General features: G+C 42.8%; 1 protein-coding gene across 3 annotated transcripts in view; it reads right to left on the bottom strand.

Moving 5' to 3' along the window:
- Positions 1 to 781: 781 nt before the first annotated feature.
- drosha (drosha ribonuclease III) overlaps positions 782 to 26,160 on the bottom strand; it is a 140,102-nt gene continuing 114,723 nt past the window's right edge. For 2 of the 3 annotated variants that reach the window (XM_038972882.1, XM_038972880.1), the window contains exons 30-32: positions 25,584 to 25,676; positions 24,227 to 24,273; positions 1,369 to 1,499 (exon numbers count right to left, since the gene is read on the bottom strand). In XM_038972882.1, the coding sequence (XP_038828810.1) occupies positions 1,369 to 1,499; positions 24,227 to 24,273; positions 25,584 to 25,676 (271 nt within the window). Of the gene's footprint in view, positions 1,500 to 24,226; positions 24,274 to 25,583; positions 25,677 to 26,160 lie in introns of all 3 variants that reach the window. The other variant, XM_038972881.1, reaches the window with a different exon arrangement.

Here is a 26,160-nt window from a genome sequence, read left to right as displayed (position 1 = left end):
TTTTGTCTATGTGGATTAATACTATGATAGGTTACAGTATGTGCAGTAGTTTAAAGGGGCCCTGTCATGATCCAATGCCCATTCATCTGCTTTGTACAATGTGATTTTTGTACTGAATATTTATATGACTCAACACGATTAAAGATCTTTAAAATCCTTATTCTGTTTCTGTGTAATCATCAGTGTTTCGAATTCAGAAAAACTTTGTTGTCCGAACATTGAGCAATTTGACAGACATAACAGTAGGAAGAAAGTAGGGGACTTTTCTGAACAACATCCCCTTGACAGCCTGACTAGACAATCTAAAACGGACAGACCATTTCCTTAACCCTAATGACATTTGAACTAATTTGGAAATGGAAAAATGTCTGCACATTAGCCATGTTCCCTTAGTTTTTGCCTAGGATGACGTCAGCCTGGCTTGAAGGTAGCTTAAGTTCTTACGTTGAAATTCAAGACAGTAAAGTGGTTAATAGCATGGAACCTGTGGCTACTGAACTGAAGAAATCATTAATTACACACAATCTATAATTAAGATCTTTAAAAACTGGCAATCGGATTTGGAGGGGGGAAACACATTTGAAACTGTTAGAGAAAGAGGCAGCAGATGCGAGACAGATGGTGGCATTTTACATCATATTTAATGTCATTGAATCATATTAACGCTCTCCTCTTCATAAAATGTGCACGTGATATGCCACTACTAGTTTTCCCATTGAGCGATTTGGTGTCAGACACTGATTATGATGAGTATGGCTATCAAGAGGACAAATTCCATGACGACAAATCAAATACCTTTATTAATAACAATTATTATCAATGTCACTTGTGGTACAAATAAAAACCATTTTTTAAAACAAAGCATTTCTGGTGTTGCCGTTCATTATAACCATGATCGACGACCAACCATGTTCTAGATTTAGTTTAAAACGTGACTGTACATAATCAACATGCAATTGATTAAGACCGACACATAAAAGCAGCTCAAAACAAAACAACAAACGCTAAAAAATGCAAGGCAATCCTCAAGCCAATGGGACGAGACAGTAGAGGGTGTGTACTGCAGACTAGTGCTCTTTCTGAATTGTCCCAAAAATATGTCCTCTCCTCGCAATCATCTCCTTCCTTGCAATTGTTATGAATGAACTGACCAGGTGAAAGTTAGCCTTATGATAAGCTTCCATTGTTTCCACCTGTCAAATCGAAGAGAGTAGTCAAGGAGAGGACATATATTTTTTTGAAATTCAGAGTATTTGGAAGTAGTTTATCCCTCCACTTTTTGCACTTATTTTTTTTGCTCCAATATCGTCCATCTTGACTGGTCGAAAAAATTCTCTGTCCATATCGATTGGTCGGAGAGGGGCTCTGTTACTTCCTGCTGTCCTCTGGCTCGTCCCCCTCCTTCTCCTGGCGATCCCTCTCTCGTCTCATCTCTTTCAGCTCCTGTCTGTATTTCCGCTCGATGAAGCGCTTCTGATGAGCCATCTGAGGGAAGTTATCTGCAGCAGGGAGCGGTAGAGTGAGACAGAGGAGAAGAAAAGAGAAAGGTGGACCAAAGAAAGGAGATAAAGAGCGGGGAGAAAGGGAAGTAACATGGTCAGCTCTAGTACCTCGTTATTGTCCTTAACTAAGGAAAATAACGGACTTAGACAGGGCTCATTTGATGTCATTGTGATGAAAATGAGATCAGATAAGTTAATTAGCACCGAACATCTCTAAATGAGATCTGTAATAAGGACAACAGAAAATGAATGTTGAAAAGCTGATAAGGCGTATCACTGCTTAGCACTGCATACATCTCAATTTAAAATCGTACGCATGAAGTGACGCCCAGTCTTCTGTGTCAAACCATTTAAGTCACAAATTTAGATGTGTAGATTAGGATATCATAAAAGAACAACAGACCGGGTTTGTTCCGTACGGTATGTTATCCCGTCAAAGATCTCACACTGACACGAAGACTTAGCCTTTTGACAAACTGTCTAAACTGTCTATTGGTCAAGCTCAAATCAAGAAAAAACCCTGATGAAGGCCACGCGTGGAAAGGCGTTAGTTTTAACAATATCAATGGCATTTTGATCAACTTCCACTGTCCCCCAGGAGATTCTGAATTTGCGCTTCACTTCAAGCTCAAGAAAGTGCAGCTAGAGCGTTTTGAAAGAAAACAAACATTATTTGAATCCAGGTCTAATCTTTGGTCACTCCACCATATCATGTCGACTACAGAGAGTAAGTCCAGCTGGATAAATCTGCTAAATGACAACTGTGAATGCAAAATGTACAGCAAAAGACCCCAATGTCTCCTACAGAGATGAGGCCAACGTCTAGTAGGCAAACATATTCACTCAAAGAAACAGTGGGGAATACACTGTAGTGCGATTGGCCTTAGATGACGAAGCAACACATGATGAGCCAGAGAGAAACTAAAACTACATGCAGTTAAAATATGGAAATCACTGGCGGCATTTCAGTCTGGAGAGGACTTATAAGAGATGAGAATTACACCACTTGAGAGAGAGAGGAAAATGCTTCTTTGGTCATTTGCATTGTTTAACATGCAGTAGCATAAAGTGTGTGGAGGCAACCGAAATTGACGTTCCTAAAGAATATTACAATGTTTTTCATTTATTTCAAAGCTCCCGTCTGGTAGCTGAGGAGACAGAAAAGACAACAGGGTATCTGTGTTGGAAAGGGGATATCTTAGTCAGTTGCACAACTGAATGCATTCAACCGAAATAGGTCTTCCCTTTAACATTTGAGGATTTGCATCGAGTGAAAAACACATTGAGAATTCTCCGCAGTCCAGCGTTGTGTAGAGACAATCACCTTTGAGGCGGCGTGCTCATGCATACTGATCACCTCGGCGTGAGCACACTTAGCTTGACTCAAGTCTTTTGTTTATCGACAATGCAGTAATTCCTTTCAAGGACAGGGTTGGGCTCGCGTTTTGGAGAGCGTGAATGCAGTTTTTGGTGGAGAGCGAGAGGGGACCGGGTTGGGACCCTGTCAACATCCAGGCTTGTTGTGCCACACAATGACTGCCACGCTGGAATGTAGCAAGCAACACTTGTCTCATTTACAGGGTGCCACAGAATACACACACACAGACAGACGTGAGGGCACGCACACACACACTGATTACAGAACAGCATGCTTTTGGTTTTATGGGCATCCTACACATTTAAAGCCCAATTCACTAACAAAGTAACACATTTAAAGCCCCATTCACTAACGAACAAACACATTTAGAGTAGCCTATATCAAATCGAAGTCGATTGTTATCGCAGGTGCAGCGAAACGCTTGTTCTTAGCCAGTTAAGAACAAATTCTTATTTACAACAACTGCCTAGCAAAAGGCGTTCCTGCGGGGACGAGGGCTGGGATTGAACAAAATGTATTAAGATAAATATAGGACAAAACACACATCACGACAAGAGAGACAACACTACATAAAGAGAGACCTAAGACAACAACACAACATGGTAGCAGCACAAAACATGGTACAAACATTATTGGGCACAGACAACAGCACAAAGAGCAAGAAGGTAGATACAACAAAAAAATCACGCAAAGCAGCCACAATTGTCAGTAAGAGTGTCCATGATTGAGTCTTTGAATGAAGAGAATGAGAGAGATATAAAACTGTCCAGTTTGAGTGTTTGTTGCAGCTCGTTCCAGTCGCTAGCTGCAGCGAACTGAAAAGACAAGCGACCCAGGGATTTGTGTGCTTTGGGGACCTTCAACAGAATGTGTGTTGTATGTGGAGGATGAGGGGTGAAGTAGAGATCTCAGAGGGGAGGGGGGGGGGGGGGGGGTGAGGCCTAAGAGGGTTTTATAAGTAAGCATCAACCAGTGCGTCTTGCGGCAGGTATACAGAGATGACCAGTTTACAGAGTAGTATAGAGTGCAGTGATGTGTCCTATAAGGAGCATTGGTGGCAAATCTGATGGCTGAATGGTAAAGAACATCTAGCTGCTCGAGCACACCCTTACCTGCCGATCTATAAATTACATCGCCGTAATCTAGCATGGGTGGGATGTTCATATGAAACAGGGTTAGTTTGGCAGCTGGGGTGAAAGAGGAGCGATTACGATAGAGGAAACCATGTCTAGATTTAACTTTAGCCTGCAGCTTTGATGTGTGCTGAGAGAAGGACAGTGTACCTTCTATAGCCATACTCCGAAGTACTTGTATGGGGTGACTACCTCAAGCTCTAAACCCTCAGAGGTAGTAATCACACCAGTGGGGAGAGGGACATTCATACCAAACCACATGACCTTTGTTTTTGGAGGTGTTCAGAACAAGGTTGAAGGCAGAGAAAGCTTGTTGGACACTAAGAAAGCTTTGTTGTAGAGCGTTTAACACAAAATCCGGGGAGGGGCCAGCTGAGTTTAAGACTGTATTATCTGCATATAAATGGATGAGGGAGCTTCCTACTGCTTGAGCTATGTTGTTGATGTAAATTGAGAAGAGCACGCGACCTAGGATCGAGCCTTGGGGTACTCCCTTGGTGACAGGCAGTGGCTGAGACAGCAGATGTTCTAACTTTATACCCTGCACTCAGAGGTAGTTCGCAAACCAGGCCAAAGACCCCTCAGAGACACCAATACTCCTTAGCCGGCCCACAAGAATGGAATGGTCTACCGTATCAAAAGCCTTGGCCAAGTCAATAAAAATAGCAGCACAACATTGCTTAGGATCAAGGGCAATGGTGACATCATTGAGGACCTGTAAGGTTGCAGTGACACACCCATAACCTGAGCGGAAACCAGATTGCATACCAGAGAGAATACTATAGACATCAAAAAAGCCAGTCAGTTGATTATTGACAAGAAGGAGAACTAGTCAGCCTGAGTATGCGTATGCCGAGGTCTTTCGCCAAATGCATTTGAGGTTGAGTAACTCTGCAAGATCACGGTCGAACCAGGGGCTGAGCCTGTTTTTAATTCTAATTTTCTTTATGGGAGCGTGTTCGTTAACAATACCACTGAAAATATCTAAAAAGAAGGTCCAAGTGTCTTCAACAGAGGGTATCAAGCTTATTCTAAACCAAATTACAGAGGCGAGGTCATGAAAGAAGGCTTGCTCACTGATTTTTTTTTGCAAGCGTCTATGATAAATCAGGACAGGTCGTTTCACTGAGCAGCCATTACGAACACAGGTTGTAAAACAGTGATCACCAAGGTCATTACAGAAAACACCAGACTGATCCCAATCAGGATTATTTGTGAGGATAACGTCGAGGAGAGTAGCCTTTTCTGGGTGTTTGGAGTTATACCTTGGGGATTGATAATAATCTGAGAAAGATTTAGGAAGTCCCATTGCTTTAGGACTTGGTCAGGTGGTTTAAGCGTGTGCCTGTTTAGGTCACCTCGCAGGACACATTCAGACTTAGTGTATGTAAAGGGCCAGGAGAGAGCTTATGGCAGGGGGGGACAGGCCGGTGCTGATGGAGGACGATAACACCCAGCAACAGTCAACAAAGAGCCATTAGAAATGTTAATGCTTAAAACCAGCAAATCAAATTGTTTGGGGACAGACTTGGTGGAGACAACCGAGCTCTGAAGGTGATCCTTGGTAAAGATTGCCACTCCCCCACCTTTGGAAGATTTGTCTTGTCGAAAAAGGTTATAACCAGAAAGGTTAACATCAGTATTCAAAACACACTTCCTTAACCACGTCTCAGTAATGAACAACACATCTGGCTTGGAGCTGTGAACCCACTTTCAATTGTCCCATTTTAGGTAATAAGCTTCGAGTGTTAACGTGCAGAAAACCCAGGCTTTTACGAGAGCAGAAATCAGTGAAGCAGATATCAGAGCACAAGTCAGAATTGGGGCTAGCAACATGATGGGCCAGGGTGTAACCAAAAGAGAGTCAGAGTCCCGAGTGTGGGAACAAACATAGTCTGTCCCACGGGTGGGTGGGTACACACACACACACACAGTTGAAGTCAAACATTTACATACACTTAGGTTGGAGTCATTAAAACTTGTTTAACAAATTACAGTTTTGGCAAGTCAGTTAGGACATCTACTTTGTGCATGACACAAGTAATTTTACCAACAATTGTTTATGGACAGATTATTTAACTTATAATTCACTGTATCACAATTCCAGTGGGTCAGAAGTTTACATACAATAACTTGACTGTGCCTTTAAACAAATTGGAAAATTCCAGAAAATGATGTCATGGCTTTAGTAGCTTCTGATGGGTTAATTGACATAATTTGAGTCAATTGGAGGTGTACCTGTGGATGCATTTCAAGGCCTAACTTCAAACTCAGTGTCTCTTTGCTTGACATCAATCATCCTTGGGAGCAATTTCCAAACACCTGAAGGTAGCACATTCATCTGTACAAACAATAGTACGCAAGTATAAACACCATGGGACCACGCAGCCGTCATACCGCTCAGGAAGGAGACGCATTCTATCTCCTAGAGATGAACGTACTTGTGTGAAAAGTGCAAATCAACCACAGAACAACAGCAAAGGACCTTGTGTAGATGCTGGAGGAAACAGGTACAAAATTATATCCAAAATTACAAAACTATATCCAGAGTAAAACGAGTCCCATATCGACACAACCTGAAAGGCTGCTCAGCAAGGAAGAAGCCACTGTTCCAAAACCGCCATAAAAAAGCCAGACTACGGTTTGCAACTGCACATAGGGACAAAGATTGTACTTTTTGGAAAAATGTCCTCTGGTCTGATGAAACAAAAATAGAACTGTTTGGCCATGATGACCATCGTTATGTTTGGAGGAAAAAGGGGGACGCTTGCAAGATGAAGAACACCATCCCACGGGGGTGGCAGCATCATGTTGTGGGGGTGCTTTGTTGCAGGAGGGACTGGTGCACTTCACAAAATAGATGGCATCATGAGGCAGGAAAATTATGTGGATATATTGAAGCAACATCTCAAGACATCAGTCAGGAAGTTAAAGTTTGGTCGCAAATGGGTCTTCCAAATGGACAATGACCCCAAGCATACTTCCAAAGTTGTGGCAAAATGGCTTAAGGACAACAAAGTCAAGGTATTGGAGTGGCCATCACAAAGCCCTTGTGGGCAGAACTGAAAAAGCGTGTGCGGGCAAGGAGGCCAACAAACCTGACTCAGTCACACCAGCTCTGTCAGGAGGAATGGGCCAAAATTCACCCAACTTATTGTGGGAAGCTTGTGGAAGGCTACCCGAATCGTTTGACCCAAGTTAAACAATTTAAAGGCAATGCTACCAAATGGTAATTGAGTGTATGTAAACTTCTGACCCACTGGGAATGTGATGAAATAAATAAAAGCTGAAATAAATAATTCTCTCTACTATTATTCTGACATTTCACATTCTTAAAATGAAGTGGTGATCCTAACTGACCTAAAACAGGGAATTTTTACTAGGATTAAATGTCAGGACTGAGTTTAAATGTATTTGGCTAAGGTGTATGTAGTGTGTATGTAGTCCTTACATACACCTTAGTCCTTACTGCTATTAGCCAATAGAAACACATTGAATACTTCAATTGAATACTTCCTGTTGACTTCCTGTTGAATCTGCAGACGTGTTGCTGTGCGTTTTGTTGCTGTGCGTTTTGCTGCCAACTTTACTTTACTTTGCTAGCTGACAACTTTACGTTTTTTTTTTTTTTTTTTTTTTTTAATTACCGTTTATATTTTTAGTTTTTCCATCGCAACTTTTTTCCCTCATTCAACTTTTTCACTCCGGACGCTTTATCTGGACATGGTTCGTCAACACCTTCAACAGCCGAAGCTAAGTAGTAACATTAACATGATGTCTTCTAATTGCAGTCGCTGTACTCATAATATACAGGAGAACGATCGCCTTACGGCGAGAATAGCTGTGCTACAAGCCCAGCTTCAGACGCAATCGTTAGGCAAGGGTAATTTCAGTGTAGGAAAGGAAGAAACAGCGTCTGTGCCACCAGTAAGTACAGATAGTAACGTTAGTATAAATCCCCCCGCACAGTCCCCGCAGCCGGACAACTTTCTCATGGCTTCTGGAGGGAAATGCTGTTGGAATGCTCAACCGGTGTCGCTCATTCAGCCGACAGAAACTTTCAACCGGTTTTCCCCATTATGTAGCGAGTCGGAGTCTGAGTCTGAGTCTTCTCTTGTCTCTACTCCTCCCGTTACGGGGTCTGAGACGCCGAAGGCTCCCACCATTAGCTCTAGTCATTGGCGACTCCATTACCCGCAGTATTAGACTTAAAACGAATCACCCAGCGATCATACACTGTTTACCAGGGGGCAGGGCTACCGACGTTAAGGCTAATCTAAAGATGGTGCTGGCTAAAGCTAAATCTGGCGAGTGTAGAGAGTATAGAGATATTGTTATCCACGTCGGCACCAACGATGTTAGGATGAAACAGTCAGAGGTCACCAAGTGCAACATAGCTTCAGCGTGTAAATCAGCTAGAAAGATGTGTCGGCATCGAGTAATTGTCTCTGGCCCCCTCCCAGTTAGGGGGAGTGACGAGCTCTACAGCAGAGTCTCAGCACTCAATCGCTGGTTGAAAACTGTTTTCTGCCCCTCCCAAAAGATAGAATTTGTAGATAATTGGCCCTCTTTCTGGGACTCACCCACAAACAGGACCAAGCCTGACCTGCTGAGGAGTGACGGACTCCATCCTAGCTGGAGGGGTGCTCTCATCTTATCTACCAACATAGATAGGGCTCTAACTCCTCTAGCCCCACAATGAAATAGGGTGCAGGCCAGGCAGCAGGCTGTTAGCCAACCTGCCAGCTTAGTGGAGTCTGCCAATAGCACAGTCAGTGTAGTCAGCTCAGCCATACCCATTGAGACTGTGTCTGTGCCTCGACCTAGGTTGGGCAAAACTAAACATGGCGGTGTTCGCCTTAGCAATCTTATTAGGATAAAGACCTCCTCCATTCCTGCCATTATTGAAAGAGATCGTGATACCTCACATCTCAAAATAGGGTTACTTAATGTTAGATCCCTCACTTCAAAGGCAGTCATAGTCAATGAACTAATCACTGATCATAATCTTGATGTGATTGGCCTGACTGAAACATGGCTTAAGCCTGATGAATTTACTGTGTTAAATGAGGCCTCACCTCCTGGTTACACTAGTGACCATATCCCCCGTGCATCCCGCAAAGGCGGAGGTGTTGCTAACATTTACGATAGCAAATTTCAATTTACAAAAAAAAAATGGCGTTTTCGTCTTTTGAGCTTCTAGTCATGAAATCTATGCAGCCTACTCAATCACTTTTTATAGCTACTGTTTACAGGCCTCCTGGGCCATATACAGCGTTCCTCTCTGAGTTTCCTGAATTCCTATCAGACCTTGTAGTCATAGCAGATCATATTCTAATTTTTGGTGATTTTAATATTCACATGGAGAAGTCCACAGACCCACTCCAAAAGTCTTTCGGAGCCATCATCGACTCAGTGGGTTTTGTCCAACATGTCTCTGGACCTACTCACTGCCACAGTCATACTCTGGACCTAGTTTTGTCCCATGGAATAAATGTTGTAGATCTTAATGTTTTTCCACATAATCCTGGACTATCGGACCACCATTTTATTACGTTTGCAATCGCAACAAATAATCTGCTCAGACCCCAACCAAGGAGCATCAAAAGTCGTGCTATAAATTCTCAGACAACACAAAAATTCCTTGATGCCCTTCCAGACTCCTTCTGCCTACCCAAGGACGTCAGAGGACAAAAATCAGTTAACCACTTAACTGAGGAACTCAATTTAACCTTGCGCAATACCCTAGATGCAGTTGCACCCCTAAAAACGAAAAACATTTGTCATAAGAAACTAGCTCCCTGGTATACAGAAAATACCCGAGCTTTGAAGCAAGCTTCCAGGAAATTGGAACGGAAATGGCGCCACACCAAACTGGAAGTCTTCCGACTAGCTTGGACAGACAGTACCGTGCAGTACCGAAGAGCCCTCACTGCTGCTCGATCATCCTACTTTTCCAACTTAATCGAGGAAAATAAGAACAATCCAAAATTTCTTTTTGATACTGTTGCAAAGCTAACTAAAAAGCAGCATTCCCCAAGAGAGGATGGCTTTCACTTCAGCAGTAATAAATTCATGAACTTCTTTGAGGAAAAGATCATGACCATTAGAAAGCAAATTACGGACTCCTCTTTGAATCTGCGTATTCCTCCAGGGCTTAGCTGTCCTGGATCTGCACAGCTCTGCGAGGGCCTGGGATCGGGAGAGACACTTAAGTGTTTTAGTACTATATCTCTTGACACAATGATGAAAATAATCATGGCCTCTAAACCTTCAAGCTGCATACTGGATCCTATTCCTACTAAACTGCTGAAGGAGCTGCTTCCTGTGCTTGGCCCTCCTGTGTTGAACATAATAAACAGCTCTCTATCCACCGGATGTGTACCAAACTCACTAAAAGTGGCAGTGATAAAGCCTCTTTTGAAAAAGCCAAACCTTGACCCGGAAAATATAAAAAACTATCGGCCTATATCGAATCTTCCATTCCTCTCAAAATTTTTAGAAAAAGCTGTTGCGCAGCAACTCACTGCCTTTCTGAAGACAAACAATGTATACGAAATGCTTCAGTCTGGTTTTAGACCCCATCATAGCACTGAGACTGCACTTGTGAAGGTGGTAAATGACCTTTTAATGGCGTCAGACCGAGGCTCTGCATCTGTCCTCGTGCTACTAGACCTTAGTGCTGCCTTTGACACCATCGATCACCACATTCTTTTGGAGAGACTGGAAACCCAAATTGGTCTACACGGACAAGTTCTGGCCTGGTTTAGATCTTACCTGTCGGAAAGATATCAGTTTGTCTCTGTGAATGGTCTGTCCTCTGACAAATCAACTGTACATTTCGGTGTTCCTCAAGGTTCCGTTTTAGGACCACTATTGTTTTTACTATATATTTTACCTCTTGGGGATGTTATTCGAAAACATAATGTTAACTTTCACTGCTATGCGGATGACACACAGCTGTACATTTCAATGAAACATGGTGAAGCCCCAAAATTGCCCTCGCTAGAAGCCTGTGTTTCAGACATAAGGAAGTGGATGGCTGAAAACTTTCTACTTTTAAACTCGGACAAAACAGAGATGCTTGTTCTAGGTCCCAAGAAACAAAGAGATCTTCTGTTAAATCTGACAATTCATCTTGATGGTTGTAAAGTCGTCTCAAATAAAACTGTGAAGGACCTCGGCGTTACTCTTGACCCTGATCTCTCTTTTGACGAACATATCAAGACTGTTTCAAGGACAGCTTTTTTCCATCTACGTAACATTGCAAAAATCAGAAATTTTCTGTCCAAAAATGATGCAGAAAAATTAATCCATGCATTTGTTACTTCTAGGTTAGACTACTGCAATGCTCTACTTTCCGGCTACCCGGATAAAGCACTAAATAAACTTCAGTTAGTGCTAAATACGGCTGCTAGAATCCTGACTAGAACCAAGAAATTTGATCATATTACTCCAGTGCTAGCTTCCCTACACTGGCTTCCTGTTAAGGCAAGGGCTGATTTCAAGGTTTTACTGTTAACCTATAAAGCGTTACATGGGCTTGCTCCTACCTATCTTTCCGAGTTGGTCCTGCCGTACATACCAATACGTACGCTACGGTCACAAGACGCAGGCCTCCTAATTGTCCCTAGAATTTCTAAGCAAACAGCGGGAGGCAGGGCTTTCTCCTATAGATCTCCATTTTTATGGAACAGTCTGCCTACCCATGTGAGAGACGCAGACTCGGTCTCAACCTTTAAGTCTTTACTGAAGACTTATCTCTTCAGTAGGTCATATGATTGAGTGTAGTCTGGCCCAGGAGTGTGAAGGTGAACGGAAAGGCTCTGGAGCAACGAACCGCCCTTGCTGTCTCTGCCAGGCCGGTTCCCCTCTCTCCACTGGGATTCTCTGCCTCTAACCCTGTTACAGGGGCTGAGTCACTGGCTTGCTGGTGCTCTTTCATGCCGTCCCTAGGAGGGGTGCGTCACTTGAGTGGGTTGAGTTACTGACGTGATCTTCCTGTCTGGGTTGGCGCCCCCCCTTGGTTTGTGCTGTGGTGGAGACCTTTGTGGGCTATACTCGGCCTTGTCTCAGGATTGTAAGTTGGTGGTTGAAGATATCCCTCTAGTGGTGCGGGGGCTGTGCTTTGGCAAAGTGGGTGGGGTTATATCCTTCCTGTTTGGCCCTGTCCGGGGGTTTCTTCGGATGGGGCCACAGTGTCTCCTGACCGCTCCTGTCTCAGCCTCCAGTATTTATGCTGCAGTAGTTTATGTGTCGGGGGGCTAGGGTCAGTTGGTTATACCTGGAGTACTTCTCCTGTCTTATCCAGTGTCCTGTGTGAATTTAAGTATGCTCTCTCTAATTCTCTCGTTCTCTCTTTCTCTCTGAGAACCTGAGCCCTAGGACCATACGTCAGGACTACCGGGCATGCTGACACCTTGCTGTCCCCAGTCCGCCTGGCCTTGCTGCTATTCCAGTTTCAGCTGTTCTGCCTGCGGTTATGGAACCGCCACCTGTCCCAGACCTGTTGTTTTTCAACTCTTAATGATCAGCTATGAAAAGCCAACTGAAAATTATTCATGATTATTATTTGACCATGCTTGTCACTTATGAACATTTTTGAACATCTTGGCATAGTTCTGTTATAATCTCCACCCGGCACAGCCAGAAGAGGACTGGCCACCCCTCATAGCCTGGTTCCTCTCTAGGTTTCTTCCTAGGTTTTGGCCTTTCTAGGGAGTTTTTCCTAGCCACCGTGCTTCTACACCTGCATTACTAGCTGTTTGGGGTTTTAGGCTGGGTTTCTGTACAGCACTTCGAGATATTAGCTGATGTACGAAGGGCTATATAAAATAAAATTGATTGATTGATTGAGTGTATGTAAACTTCCGACTTCAACTGTACATACGGCAACAGTCTCTAAGGTGCAGGGTACAGTACCAGGTGGTAGCCGGCTAGAACAGTGACTAAGGCAGCGGTTCCCAAACTTTTTTTGGCCCATGCCCCTATTCTGTTAACTGAAAATTCTCACATCCCCACCCATGTGAAAACATTTGCTGTTAATTACAGAATTTAACTTTTTTTTTTTTGGCTATGGCAGTCAATAAAATAAAAAAATCCAACATTATTTCTGATTGTCTTAACTCACCATCAAATACTTTTAATGTGGGGCAGTCAATTGCAAATGAGTCTGACATGTCTCTTATCTCACCACCACTAATGAGATAGGTGTGCTTGATGCATGTCGCGTCAGAGCTTCTCAAAGTCAGTGGGCCTGGTCGACAGCTCCCCCCCTCATATTTGCCGTCACATCCAACCTGGATCGATATCTGGTTTTAATGCAGACCAGAGCACTGAATCCAGCTTCACAAATATCAGCTGGCCAAGGGTAGCCTGCCATAAGTTTTATGGTGCTTTTAAGACAACTGGGAACTTGGAAATATATGAGGTAAAATCATGATGTTAGTGATCTTTAGGTTGGAAAGTCAGAGGCAGAACACTAGAAAGAGGCCCGACGTGGAATTCCTAGTTTGATTCTCGCCGAGTTCCCAGTTGTCTTGAACGCACTGAAGACGGAAGTCCGAGATTTTCCGAGTTCAGAGTTCCGATTTGTTTTGAACTAGGCATCAATGCTCAGAGGGAGACGGCAGGGTATTATTCCCTTCCGAGTCCTTTTGGCCTGCCCGCCATCCCGTGATAGATGGCGCCCCATCTGAGCAAAAGCCCACCATTCAATCCCATATGGAATCTGTTTTTCGTCCAATCTAGCCAGGCAGCACACTGAACATCCCATATGCCGTTTCATGCTCAGAAATCGTGAGACAGAACAATGTATTTGTGAACAGCACCCCCCGACATGTATAGCGAACAAAAGTCAATGAATGGGCATCTTGGCCCTCACGGTTAACGTCCATTTGGAGGGCATAAGCTAGGGAGTTTGAGTCATTCAGTCAGAGTTTCCTCTTGACTGCTGGCAATAGCATAAATGATGTGTTTAACATTGTTATCCGATGTGAGTTTCTGTGCCTCCCCACATTGTTTCCACAACATCAATTGCGTTCGGTAATATCAAAGTCTCTGCAGTAGTGTTTGGTTTCATAGCGTAGCAGGACTAGCCATTCACCGTGGGAATGATTCAAGTGCAACGGTCAAGTACAGCCTTTCCCATAATCTAAGGGCCTTTTAGATTTGAATAATTTTCATTTCGATTTTTAAGGTTAACCACATTAATGATTTTGAGATAAAGAAAATATTATAGTACTTCTTTTTTTTTTGTATATATGTATAATAGATTTATGTTATACGGGAAATTCTGCCACGACCTCATTAGCATATCACCCCTAGTTTGGGAACCGCTGAACTAAGGTTAGCGGTGACTGTTTAACCGTCTGATGGCCTGTAGATAGAAGCTGTTTCTCAGTCTCTCGGTCCCAGCCTTGATGCGCCTGTGCTGTCTACGTCTTCTAGATGGTAGCGGGGTGAACAGGCCGTGGCTCGGGTTGCTGAGGTCCTTAATGATCTTCTTGGTTCTCCCTGTGACACCGGGTGTTGTAGATGTCCTGGAGGGCAGGCAGTGTGCCGAGGGTAATGCGTTGGGCTGACCACACGACTCGAGAGCACTGCGGTGATACAGCCTGACAGAATGCTCTCAATGGTGTATCTGTAGAGGTTTGTGAGGGTCTTAGGGGCCATGTCAAATTTCTTTAGCCTCCCGAGGTTGAAAAGGCGCTGTTGCACCTTAACCAATGGATGAACCATTTCAGGTTATCAGTGATGTGCACACCGAGGAACTTGAAGCTTTTGACCCTCTCCACCTCGGCCCCATCGACGTGGATGGGGGAATTCTCTCTCCAGCACTAAGCTTCGGCTTTATTACGAGCAGACTGAATACATATCACCTATAGGCCAACCACAACATCTGTTAGCTACCCAACACGAACACTGGATCTATCTTTGTCTAGACCCTACCTCCCTGTCTTGCCAAGGGGAGCAAATAAATAAACACACACAGAAGCAGTACATTCAGATCCTCCATCCACCCATCCATCCTTCATACTGTATTGTACTTGTTATGCATTCACAGAAGCCTTTACCAAGAGATTAAGGGTTTAGTGACAGCTGAGGAGAGAGAATCTAGTCCCCTCCCTGCTCGCTACCAGCCAAAGCCTACTTAGTAATGCACTATATATGGAATAGGAAGCCATCTGGGACACATCCAGAGACTATTTCCTGTCGTATTCAGGGGAAGAAACAGCATTGTTTAGGAAACATGCAGCTGCAGGGGGGACAGAGTATGAAATGAAGTGGTGGTGATAAAGAAAAGAGATTGAAAGACCACGAGAGAGAGAAAAAGAGCAAGAGTAAGAGCATAAAGGAGAAAGGAATAGATTGAGAGCATGAGAGAGAGAGCATGAGAGAGAGCGAGAGAGAGAGCATGAGAGAGAGAGAGCGAGCATGAGAGAGAGAGAGCATGAGAGAGAGAGAGCATGAGAGAGAGAGAGAGAGAGAGAGAGAGAGAGCATGAGAGAGAGAGAGAGAGAGAGAGAGAGAGAGAGAGAGAGAGAGAGAGACGGAGATGGGAAGAGGGTGAGAAATGGAGACAGAGAAAGCGTGTGATATCAGATGAGTGAAAGAGATAAAGAGAGAACAAAACTATCTCCGGCTGCTCCAAAAAAAGGATGAGCGTTGTGTTGATGAATGGTTAACTCGTCTCCCTATGTATATTTCATGTTCTCCGACCTTTCAGGGCCGAGGTGTGTGAGGCCGCTGGGCTGCCTCTCTCTCTCTCTACTCTCCTTTCCCCTCTTCCTCCTACCTAACAGTCTCAGCCTTAGCTCTGTTTGCACCCCCTCCTCTAGTTCAGGCCTTGGTTAACATTTAATTCTGCCTCGACAGATACAGGCAGGAGATTGTCAAAATGAGAGGCCATCAATTAATAAAATGAGAATCCCTGGAGCCAGCAGCGGATCTCTACAGCGTAACGAACACCAAATATTGGGCCCATTTCTCTTTAATGAGCTGTCTGAGCGAGCGCTGAGCACAGCTCTGTCTCTCTTACCTCTTTACTTCTCTTCTGCTGCGTTTAAGCTGCCTGTCAGGGGGGAAACGGGGGGGGGCTGGGCGGTCGTACGGTTTGAACAAAAACTTAATTTCACTCTAAAGCGGCTCGATACCAAAGAAGGCCTTGAAATGTCTTGGGTCAATAAGTATTCAACCCCTTTGTTATGGCAAGCCTTAATAAGTACATTTTCTTAAGTCACATAATAGGATTCGCTTTGTGTGCAATAATAGTGTTTAACAATTTTTTTATGACTATGTACCCCACAAATACAATTAACTGTATGGTCCTTTAGTTTCAAACACAGATTCAACCATAAAGACCATGGAGGTTTTCCAATGCCTCGCAAAGAAGGGCACCTGTATATCCCTTTGAGCATGGTGAAGTTATTAATTACACTTTGAATGGTGTATCAATACACCCGGTCACTACAAAGATACAGGAGTCCTTCCTAACTCAGTTGCCATAGAGGAAGGAAACTGCTTAGGGATTTCACCATGAGGCCAAAGGTGACTTTAAAACAGTTAAGAGTTGGATGGATCAACAACATTGTAGTTACTCCACAATACTAAACTTATTGACAGAGTGAAAAGAAGGAAGCCTGTACAGAATACAAATATTCAAAAACATGCATCCTGACTAAAATAATACTGGAAAAAGTGTGGCAAAGCAATACAAAGTGTTATGTTTGTGGAAAATACAATACAACACAGTACTGAGTACCACTCTCCATATTTTGCATCATGTTATGGGTATGCTTGTAATCGTTGAGAACTGGGGAGTTTTTCAAGGATAAAAAATAAACTGAATGGAGCTTAGCACAGGCAAAATCCTAGAGGAAAACCTGGTTCAGTCTGCTTTCCACCAGACACTGGGCGATGAATTCCTGTTTCAGCAGGACAATAACCTAAAACACAAGGCCAAATCTACACTGGAGTTGCTTACCAAGAAGACAGTGAATGTTCCTGGAGTGGCAGAGCTACAGTTCTGATTAAAATCTACGGTAACTCCTGAAAAAGGACATCTAACAACGATTAACAAAATATTTGACAGAGCTTGAAGCTTGAAGAATTTTGAAAAAAATAATGGGCAAATATTGCACAATCCTGGTGTGGAATGCTCTTATAGACTTACCCAGAAAGACTCACATCTATAATTACTGCTATAAGGTGCTTCTACTAAGTATTGACTATGGGGTGTGAATTCTTATGTAAATTAGATATTTCTCCATATAATTTTCAATACATTTGCATACATTTCTAATATTTTTTTTTTTTTTACTTTGTCATTAGTGTGTAGATGGGTGAGAAAATACATTGAATCAATTTTGAATTCAGGCTATAACAATGTGGAATAAATCAAGGGGTATGAACACTTTCTGAAGGCACTGTAGATTTGTACAATATCGTTTAGAACGATATTTTGATAAATTGCGAAATAAACAAAAAAAATTACAAATTGAACTACTTTTACTATCAGTTTTGTCGAGCATTAAACCAACAAAACAAAGAATGCCAATTTAAAATCACGTAGAATTCATTTGTTGCACTTCTATTGTCATGCACTTCTTTTAAAAACATACTTAAAACTTTCATTATTCAGAAACATACCGTCACAAATAAGAAACTTATTGTAATGTGACATTTTGGCCAAATCGCCCAGCCCTCCCGGCCACTATCAGGAAATAACACTGATCCAACGTCTTCACACCTTTCCAATGTTACAGTTTTATCAGCTGCTGTACAATATGATACAAAACACAAGAAAAACTGGATTTTGACTGCACTGGGCCATTAAACACATTCCATGTCTCAGTCGTACTGTAGTGAGAGCCTCGCTCTCTCTCTCAGCAAGTAGCTAGCTTTATTGGGAAAGGGGGGAAAAAACAGTCCAATGCAGCCCTAGGTTGCAACCAAAATGGCACCCTACTAATTCCCAACATCCTTCAGAAAGTATGTTGGCTTTCCCCCCATTTTGTTGTTACAAAAAGTGGGATTAAAATGGATTTAATTGTCATTTGTTAAGAATCTACACAAAATACTTTAAAAGTCAAAGTGGAAGAAAAAATATCTTGATTAGATAAGTACTCAACCCCGTGAGTCAATACATGTTACAATCACCTTTGGCAATGATTACAGTTGTGAGTCTCTATGAGCTTTGCACACCTGGATTGTACAGCACTGGCACATTATTCTTTAAAACATTCTTTAAGCTCTGTCAATTTGGTTATTGATCATTGCTAGACAGCCATTTTCAAGTCTTGCCATAGATTATCAAGCCAATTCAAGTCAAAACTGTAACTAGGCCACCCAGGAACATTCAATGTCGTCTTGGTAAGTAACTCCAGTGTATATTTGGCAATGTGTTTTAGGATATTGTCCTGCTGAAATGTGACTGTGTCTCCCAGTGTCTGATGGAAAGCAGACCAGGTTTTGCTCTCGGATTTTGCCTGTGCTTAGCTCTATTCCGTTAATTTTTTAAATAAAATAACTCCCTAGTAATTGCAGATGACAAGCATACCTATAACATGATGTAGCCACCAAGCTTGAAAATATGATGAGTGGTACTACTCAGTCATGTGTTGGATTTGCCCCAAACATAACGTTTTGCATTCAAAACATAACGTTCATTTCTTTTCCACATTTTTGTAGTTTTACTTTAGAGCCGTATTGCAAGCAGGTGCATGTTTTGGAATATTTTTATTCAGTACATGCTTCCTTCTTTTCACTCTGTCAATTAGGTTAGTACTGTGGAGTAAGTAAACGTTGTTGATCCATCCCCAGTTCTCCTATCACAGCCATTCAATTCTGAAACTGTTTTAAAGTCACCACTGGCCTCATGGTGAAATCCTTGAGCGGTTTCCTTCCTCATCTTTGTAGTGACTGGGTTTATTGATACATCATCGAAAGTGTAATTAATAACATCACCATGCTCAAGGGGATATTTAATGTCTGCTTTTTAACTTTACCCATCCACCAATAGGTGCCCTTCTTTGCAAGGCATAGGAAAACCTCCCTGGTCTTAGTGGTTGAATCTGTGTTTGAAATTCACTGCTCGACTGAGGGACCTTACAGACAATTGTGTGAGGTACTGAGACGAGGTAGTCATTAAAAAATCATTTAAAACCCCATTATTGCACACAGAGTGAGTCCATGCAACTTTATGGGCTCCCGAGTGGCACAGCAGTCTAAGGCACCACATCTCAGTGCTAGAGGCGTCACTAGAGACACCCTGGTTCGAATCCAGGCTGTATCATGTATTTTGGGCGGCAGGTAGCCTAGTGGTTAGAGCGTTGGACGAGTAACCGAAAGGTTGCTAGAACGAAACCCTAAGCTTACAAGGTAAAACTATGTCGTTTTGCCCCTGAACAAGGCAGTTAACCCAATGTTCCTAGGCCGTCATTGTAAATAAGAATGTGTTCTTAACCGACTTGCCTAGTTAAATAAAGGTTAAATAAAAAAATCACAACCGGCCATGATTGGGAGTCCCATTGGGCAGCGCACCATTGGCCCAGCGTCGCCTGGGTTTGGCCGGTGTAGGCCGTCATTGTAAATAAGAATAAGTTAACTGACTTGCCTAGTTAAATAAAGGTTAAATGTAAAAAATAAAATGTGACTTGTTAAACACATTTTTACTCCTGAACTTATTTAGGCTTGCCATAACAAAGGGGCTGAATACTTATTGACTCAAGACATTTTACACATTTTAATTAATGTGTAAAAATAAATACAAAACTTAATTCCACTTTGACATTATGGGATATTGTGTGTAGGCTAGTATCAAAACATCTCAATTTAATCCATTTTAAATTAAGGCTGTGGCAACAAAATGCGGAAAAAGTCAAAGGGTGTGAATACTTTCTGAAGGCAATGAATGGCATAGGGTGCCATTTGGGATGCAGACCTGGACAGTTTGTAATGTCTGATGGAGGATAGAGGAGGAGGCTTTGCAGGGAGAGATGATTTTAAATGAACTGACCTTTTCAGGAGGTATCGCTAAACTAGTCACATGAAACGGCAATTTATGAGGAGGGAAATGTTCATTTACTAGTAATGAGCATCTATCAATCACTATGACAGGGGCATTACACAGGGGAGAGAGAATGGAGAGAATTAAGAATTGGAGGAGAGGGGGGATTGAGAGAGGGAGAGAGAGCATCTCTTCTCTACGCCTCCAGATAAGGAGGGAAGAGGGGTTGTTAAAAAAAAAAAGAAGCACAATAAGACACTAATGTTTCATAAAAGCGAGGGTTTGAATGCCCAAACAGTATCAATCACAGGCCGCTAGGGGACTCATTTGCAGGTCGAAACCAAATCAAATCTTTGACCTTAGTGACCTTCGCAACTTCGCCTGCTTCCTCCGTAATCCAGCAAGGCTGGCTCCTCCCAGCTACCCGCTAATTAGGTCAGGTGAAGAGGAACAAATTGTACTGTTGATTAATGTGTTACTGATCCACACACACCTAACTCTCAATGTATTCAAACTAATGCATTACACATGCACATAGATATGCAGAGTTTCGGAGGAGGTGATTGGTGTATGGGGATGATGATGACGGGGATTTCTTTCATATCAGGTTCTGAGAGCCTATAATTGTGTTTTACCTGGCAGTGAATGAGGCAATGCAAATGAAAAAAAACTTGAGTGTTGATAACAAAATAGCTCAGTTGGTGTAGCACTTGCGAGGCATAGCTGAGCATAAATAGAAATCATTTGCAAATTATTATTTTTATTATTTTACTGGACTGCATCTGGTGGTCATGACGCTTTCAAAACAACCAATTACAAAAAACAACAACAAAGAAACGAGGTCAAATCATGTCAGTGATCTTCAGGTCGGAAAGTCGGAGCTCTATCTAGAAAGATGCCTGAACTTCTGACTTGGAGTTCCGATTTGGATGACCGTTCAAAAAAAAAATCCCAATTGTATCGCAGTTGTCTTGAATGCACTGAAGTCGGAAGTCAGAGATTTCCGAGTTCCCAGTTATGAAAAAACGTCTCAGAGGAGGGAGGGAGAAAGCGGCAGAGGGTCCGCCTCTCACGGTCCCTGCTCTCTCCTTCCTTTCCTCCGGTGAGACTGACCAGAGAGAGGGAGCACAGTCTTCCACCTGATGGCGAAACTCAAGTCGCACCGCATCTGCTTCATGCACAAATTCATGTTGTTCCTATGACCAGAAATATTCTTCGATATTAAAATAGACAACGCTTCTCCTGCGTCGACCATGCAGTGAGGGTAGCAAAAGTGATTGAAAATATATTTTCCTGTATGTCTAAAAATGTCCACATACAGTGCCTTTGGAAATTATTCAGACCCCTTGCCCTTTTCCACATTTTGATAGGTTACAGCTTTATTCTAAAATTGATTAAAAAAAAATATTTTCTCAATCTACACACAATATCCAATAATGACAAAGCAAAAACTAGTTTAGAAATGTTAGCTAATTAATAAAAAATAAAAAACTTAAATATTATATTTACACAAGTATTCAGACCTTTTAATCAGTACTTTGTTGAAGCACCTTTGGCAGTGATTACAGCCTCGAGTCTTCTTGGGTACGACGCCACAAGCTTGGCACCTCTCTATTTTTGGGGAGTTTCTCCAATTCTTCTCTGCAGATCCTCTCAAACTCTGTCAGGTTGGATGGGGAGTGTCGCTGCACAGCTTTTATCAGGACTCTCCAGAGATGATCGATCGGGTTCAAGTCCGGGCTCTGGCTGGGCCACTCAAGGACATTCAGAGACTTGTCCCAAAACCACTCATGCGTTGTCTTGGCTGTGTGCTTAGGGTCGTTGTCCTGTTGGAAGGTGAACCTTCACCCCAGTCTGAGGTTGAGCGCTCTGGAGCAGGTTTTCATAAAGGATCTCTGTACTTTGCTCCATTCATCTTTCCCTCTATCCTGACTAGTCTACCAGTCCTGGTCGCTGAAAAACATCCCCACAGCATGATGCTGCAACCACCATGCTTCACCATAGGGATGGTGCCAGGTTTCCTCCACACGTGATGCTTGGCATTCAGGCCAAAGAGTTCAATCTGGGTTTCATCAGACCAGAAAATCTTGTTTCTCATGGTCTGAGAGTCTTTAGGTGCCTTTTAGAAAACTCAAAGCGGGCTGTCATGTGCCTTTTACTAAGGAGTGGCTTCTGGCCACTCTACCATAAAGGCCCTATTGGTGGATTGCTGCAGAGATGGTTGTCCTTCTGGAAAGTTCTCCCATCTCCACAAAGGGACTAGAGCTCTGTCAGAGTGACCTTTGGGTTCTTGGTCACCTCCCTGCCAAGGCCCATCTCCCCCGATTGCTCAGTTTGGCCGGGCAGCCAGCTCTACGAAGAGTCTTGGTGGTTCCAATTTCTTGGTGGTTCCATTCTTCCATTTAAGAATGATGGAGGCCACCGTGTTATTGGGGACCTTTAATACTGCAGAAATGTTTTGGTACCCTTCCCCAGATCTGTCCCGCGACATTATCCTGTCTCGGAGCTCTACGGACAATTCCTTCGACCTCATGGCTTGGTCTTTGCTCGGACATGCACTTCTCAACTGTGGGACCTTATATAGACAGGTGTGTGCCTTTCCAAATCATGTCCAATCAATTGAATTTACCACAGGTGGATTGCAATCAAATTGTAGAAACATCTCAAGGATGATCAATGGAAACATGTGCACCTGCGCTCAATTTCGTGTCTCATAGGAAAGGGACTGAATACTTACGTAAATAAGGTATGCAGAAGACATTTCAGTTGAAGGCATTCAGTTGTACAACTGACTAGGTATCTCCCTTTCCCTATTTTTTTTTTTCTTTATACATTTGCAAACATTTCTATCAACCTGTTTTCGCTTTGTCATTATGGGGTATTGTGTAGATTGATGAGGATGTTTAATTTATTTAATCCATTTTAGAATAAGGCTGTTACAAAATAAAATGTAGTAGTCAAGGGGTCTGAAACAAATTGTTTCAAGCAAAACTACCAGAACTATTTGTGATGGTGAACCTGAACAATCTAAATAAAATCTAATGTAAGCCCCTCCAGTAAAACACAATTGTAAACAGCACATTTGATAAAAATTACCTCGCAAATTACATTTGTTATCACGCAAAGAATAAAGTCAAATATTGCGCAAGTCATTTTACAATCTTTTGAAAGCTGAAAATCACACGCAGACATGCCAGATCACTAATAGGCCTACCTCTCGTTTGTCAGTGAGCGAAGAAACGCGCAGCGCGCAATTTGTCTAGGCTACTGATATTGCCTGGGGTTGATCGGCATGCAAAATGACTTGTAGATCAATGACTGTCAACATAATTACATGCTTAGTCCGACACTGAAGGAGAGTTGTCAGACTGCATAGTTGTCACAAAAGATTAGGTATTTTCAGAAGATAGAAAGTCATTTGAGTAATTGAGTAAAACATTTTAGTGAACCAGCGATTCGTAACATTTGAATGGATATTCTGACCGAATCATGCTACATTTGGATCGGTTTGGGGTCCCGCAGACCGATGCACTCATATCTTAAACATTTAAACCAGCAACCGATGCAAATTGGTGAATTGTTACATAGGGTTCCAAATAGTCTGCTTCCCAAATGGAACCCTATGCCCTAAGATGCGACTCACAGCACTACACAGCTCAAGAACCCGGGATCATACTAGACAAGTCTCACACACAGACCAAGGCCCATTCTCATTTTGTCCCTTTTGTTTTAAATACACCAAACAGAGACTTCAACAAGGTCCTCCAAGGCTATTAGCATTGCAGAGAGCCCTTAGCTGGTGTTAGCTTAGCATCCTTGGCCCATAATGCAAGCAGGCCAGGCCACATGCTAGCTGTGCTCTGGACTTTCTCTTCAAACAGGCTAATGCTCCGTATCCAGCAGCCAACCGACTGGACAGGGCAGTGACCACCGCTCTCCAAAGCTCTTTGGCAGCCATTTCGTATTTTAAAAGACACCAAAGCAGGGTATATGCTATTTGTGAAAGGCTTAAAAACGAGGAGGTGGTTCAAACCTCTTCAAATGACTGGACGGGCCACTACACTTTGGCAGTAATTTTGAAAAATATTTGAAAAGACAAAGCTAATATTGAACAAAAGAACCAAAGCAGGGTACTACATGTATGTGAAGGGCTTAAACATATTACACATAGTGGTGGTTCCAACTTCTTCTTCAAACTACTCACATTTCTCGAGTGCGTCCATAGCAGCTCCCATCTCCGCCTGTTGGATACTAGATTGAAAAGGAGAAGAAAAAATAAATCAACAAATAAGAAAAGAAAAAAAAAAGAGGGGAAAGACGGACAAGAAAGAAAAGGTATTTAGCATATTCAAAACATCCCTTTCAAATGCTGTAGTCTGAGAGCATGCCAATGACAGAGGATTATATAAAAATGTTTTTCTCCAAAGCCTCCCAGGTAGCTAGCACCATGCATACATCTCACAGAGGTAGCTAAGCCTTTGGGCCAGGCGCTCTCTCAGCATGTACACTGTTTACCGTATTGCTCTCTGTAAATATTATATTATGTGATCATAGGCAAGTGTCGGGGGGGGGGGGGGTAACGGGGCTTACGTTTAGTAAATATAAAACAGTAAGCTGGGTAGAGATACTATGGAGGGGACAAAGTTATCGCCAGCTTAGAGGCAGAGAGCGCTCTTTCAAGAGGGCCATGAGAGGGATTTTCAATGCAGAGGGGTGAGAGATGTTTGATGGATTTTGTATTATTCTTAAGCTGAGTAGAATGGTTTTATCTCCTCTCTGAAAGGGTCTTCCTTCACGCAGCGATTCACATTTTCTTTACCCTACGGTTCTTTATAAAAGCCTCCCCATCATTTCCCCCCATCCCTCTGAAGAGAAACATCACAGGTAGAACCAAACAAAACTCTAGCTAGCCCTGGAGAAAATCTGTCTCAAATGGCACCCTATTCCCTTCATAGTGCATTACATTTGACCAGAAGGGAACAGGGTGCCTATTGTGCCACAACTTAAGACACACTGTGTGCGGACTCTCTTTTTGTCACAGAGCATTTCCCCAGCCATCCCAGCTAGCCCTAGCTCTAGTCCAGGGCGTTAGTGAAGGCAGGCTCAGCGTTAGCAAACCACATTAATGTCCTGGACCAGAGCTAAGCTAGCTCTGGAGAAAGACTCACTGTGTGCGATCTCTCGCTCTCACAGGGCATTTCCCCTCCTCAAAATGATGTTTCTATAATACCATTTATGTCAATTCAATAATGAATCGATTCATTTTCATTCCGCATAAAGTCCCTCCCAATAGAACAGCCACAGAGCTTAATTGCTATAATAAACACCATCAATAAAACATGGCCATTATTTCAAGAGCCCATTAGCCGTGCATTGAGCAGAGCGGTGCACACTGAAGACTGCATCCCGGATGCCACTCTATTCCCTGTGTAGTGCACTTCTTTTGACCAAGAACCAAAAAAAGTAGTCAAAAGTGGTCAAAAAGTAGTGCACTATATAGGGACTAAGGTGGCATTTGGGACACATACTAACTCGGCCTAATGGGTGGGTGGTCTACGTACCTTGGGCCCTTGCCACAGCCTATTCTCTCTCCTTTGAAGTACACAGCCACAGTGTAGGTTCGCGCGTGAGACGGCCCCACTGTCTGCAGGGTCCTATAGCAAACGGATGAAAAGGAGAGTGGGATGAGCGACGGAGAAGAAAAAAGGAGCAAGCGAGAAATAATGACAGACGTGAGAAAGTTCAAGGACACTCGATGTTGGTATCGTCCTTCTGGAAAAGAACAAGACAACAAACATTTTCGTTTGGAGCTAATATAATGCATCTCCAGAGAGAGATGAAAGAGAGAGAGAGGAAAATACAGGAGAATACTTTGATTCGTCTGGGCGTGGTTTGACAGTGTACAGAAGCCATCTGAGGGACAGTTAAACAAGAAAAAGGCCACCCATCATCTCTGGATGGTTAAAGTATGTGTGTTCTTCTGCTACAAAGACAAAAAAGAATGATAATGCTCTCTGACAGTCCCCAGCAGGCTTTGGTGTTACGTAGAAATACATGAGCAACCAGCAAACTCAGGGAGAAAGTCATGGAAAACGATATCACATTCATATCATATGAAACATTTAAAAATACATTTGA

This window comes from Salvelinus namaycush, chromosome 33 (genome assembly GCF_016432855.1).
Source record: "Salvelinus namaycush isolate Seneca chromosome 33, SaNama_1.0, whole genome shotgun sequence".
Taxonomy (NCBI): Eukaryota; Metazoa; Chordata; class Actinopteri; order Salmoniformes; family Salmonidae; genus Salvelinus; species Salvelinus namaycush.
The sequence above is the reverse complement of the archived record's forward strand: the minus strand, read 5'-3'. Positions and strand labels throughout refer to the sequence as shown.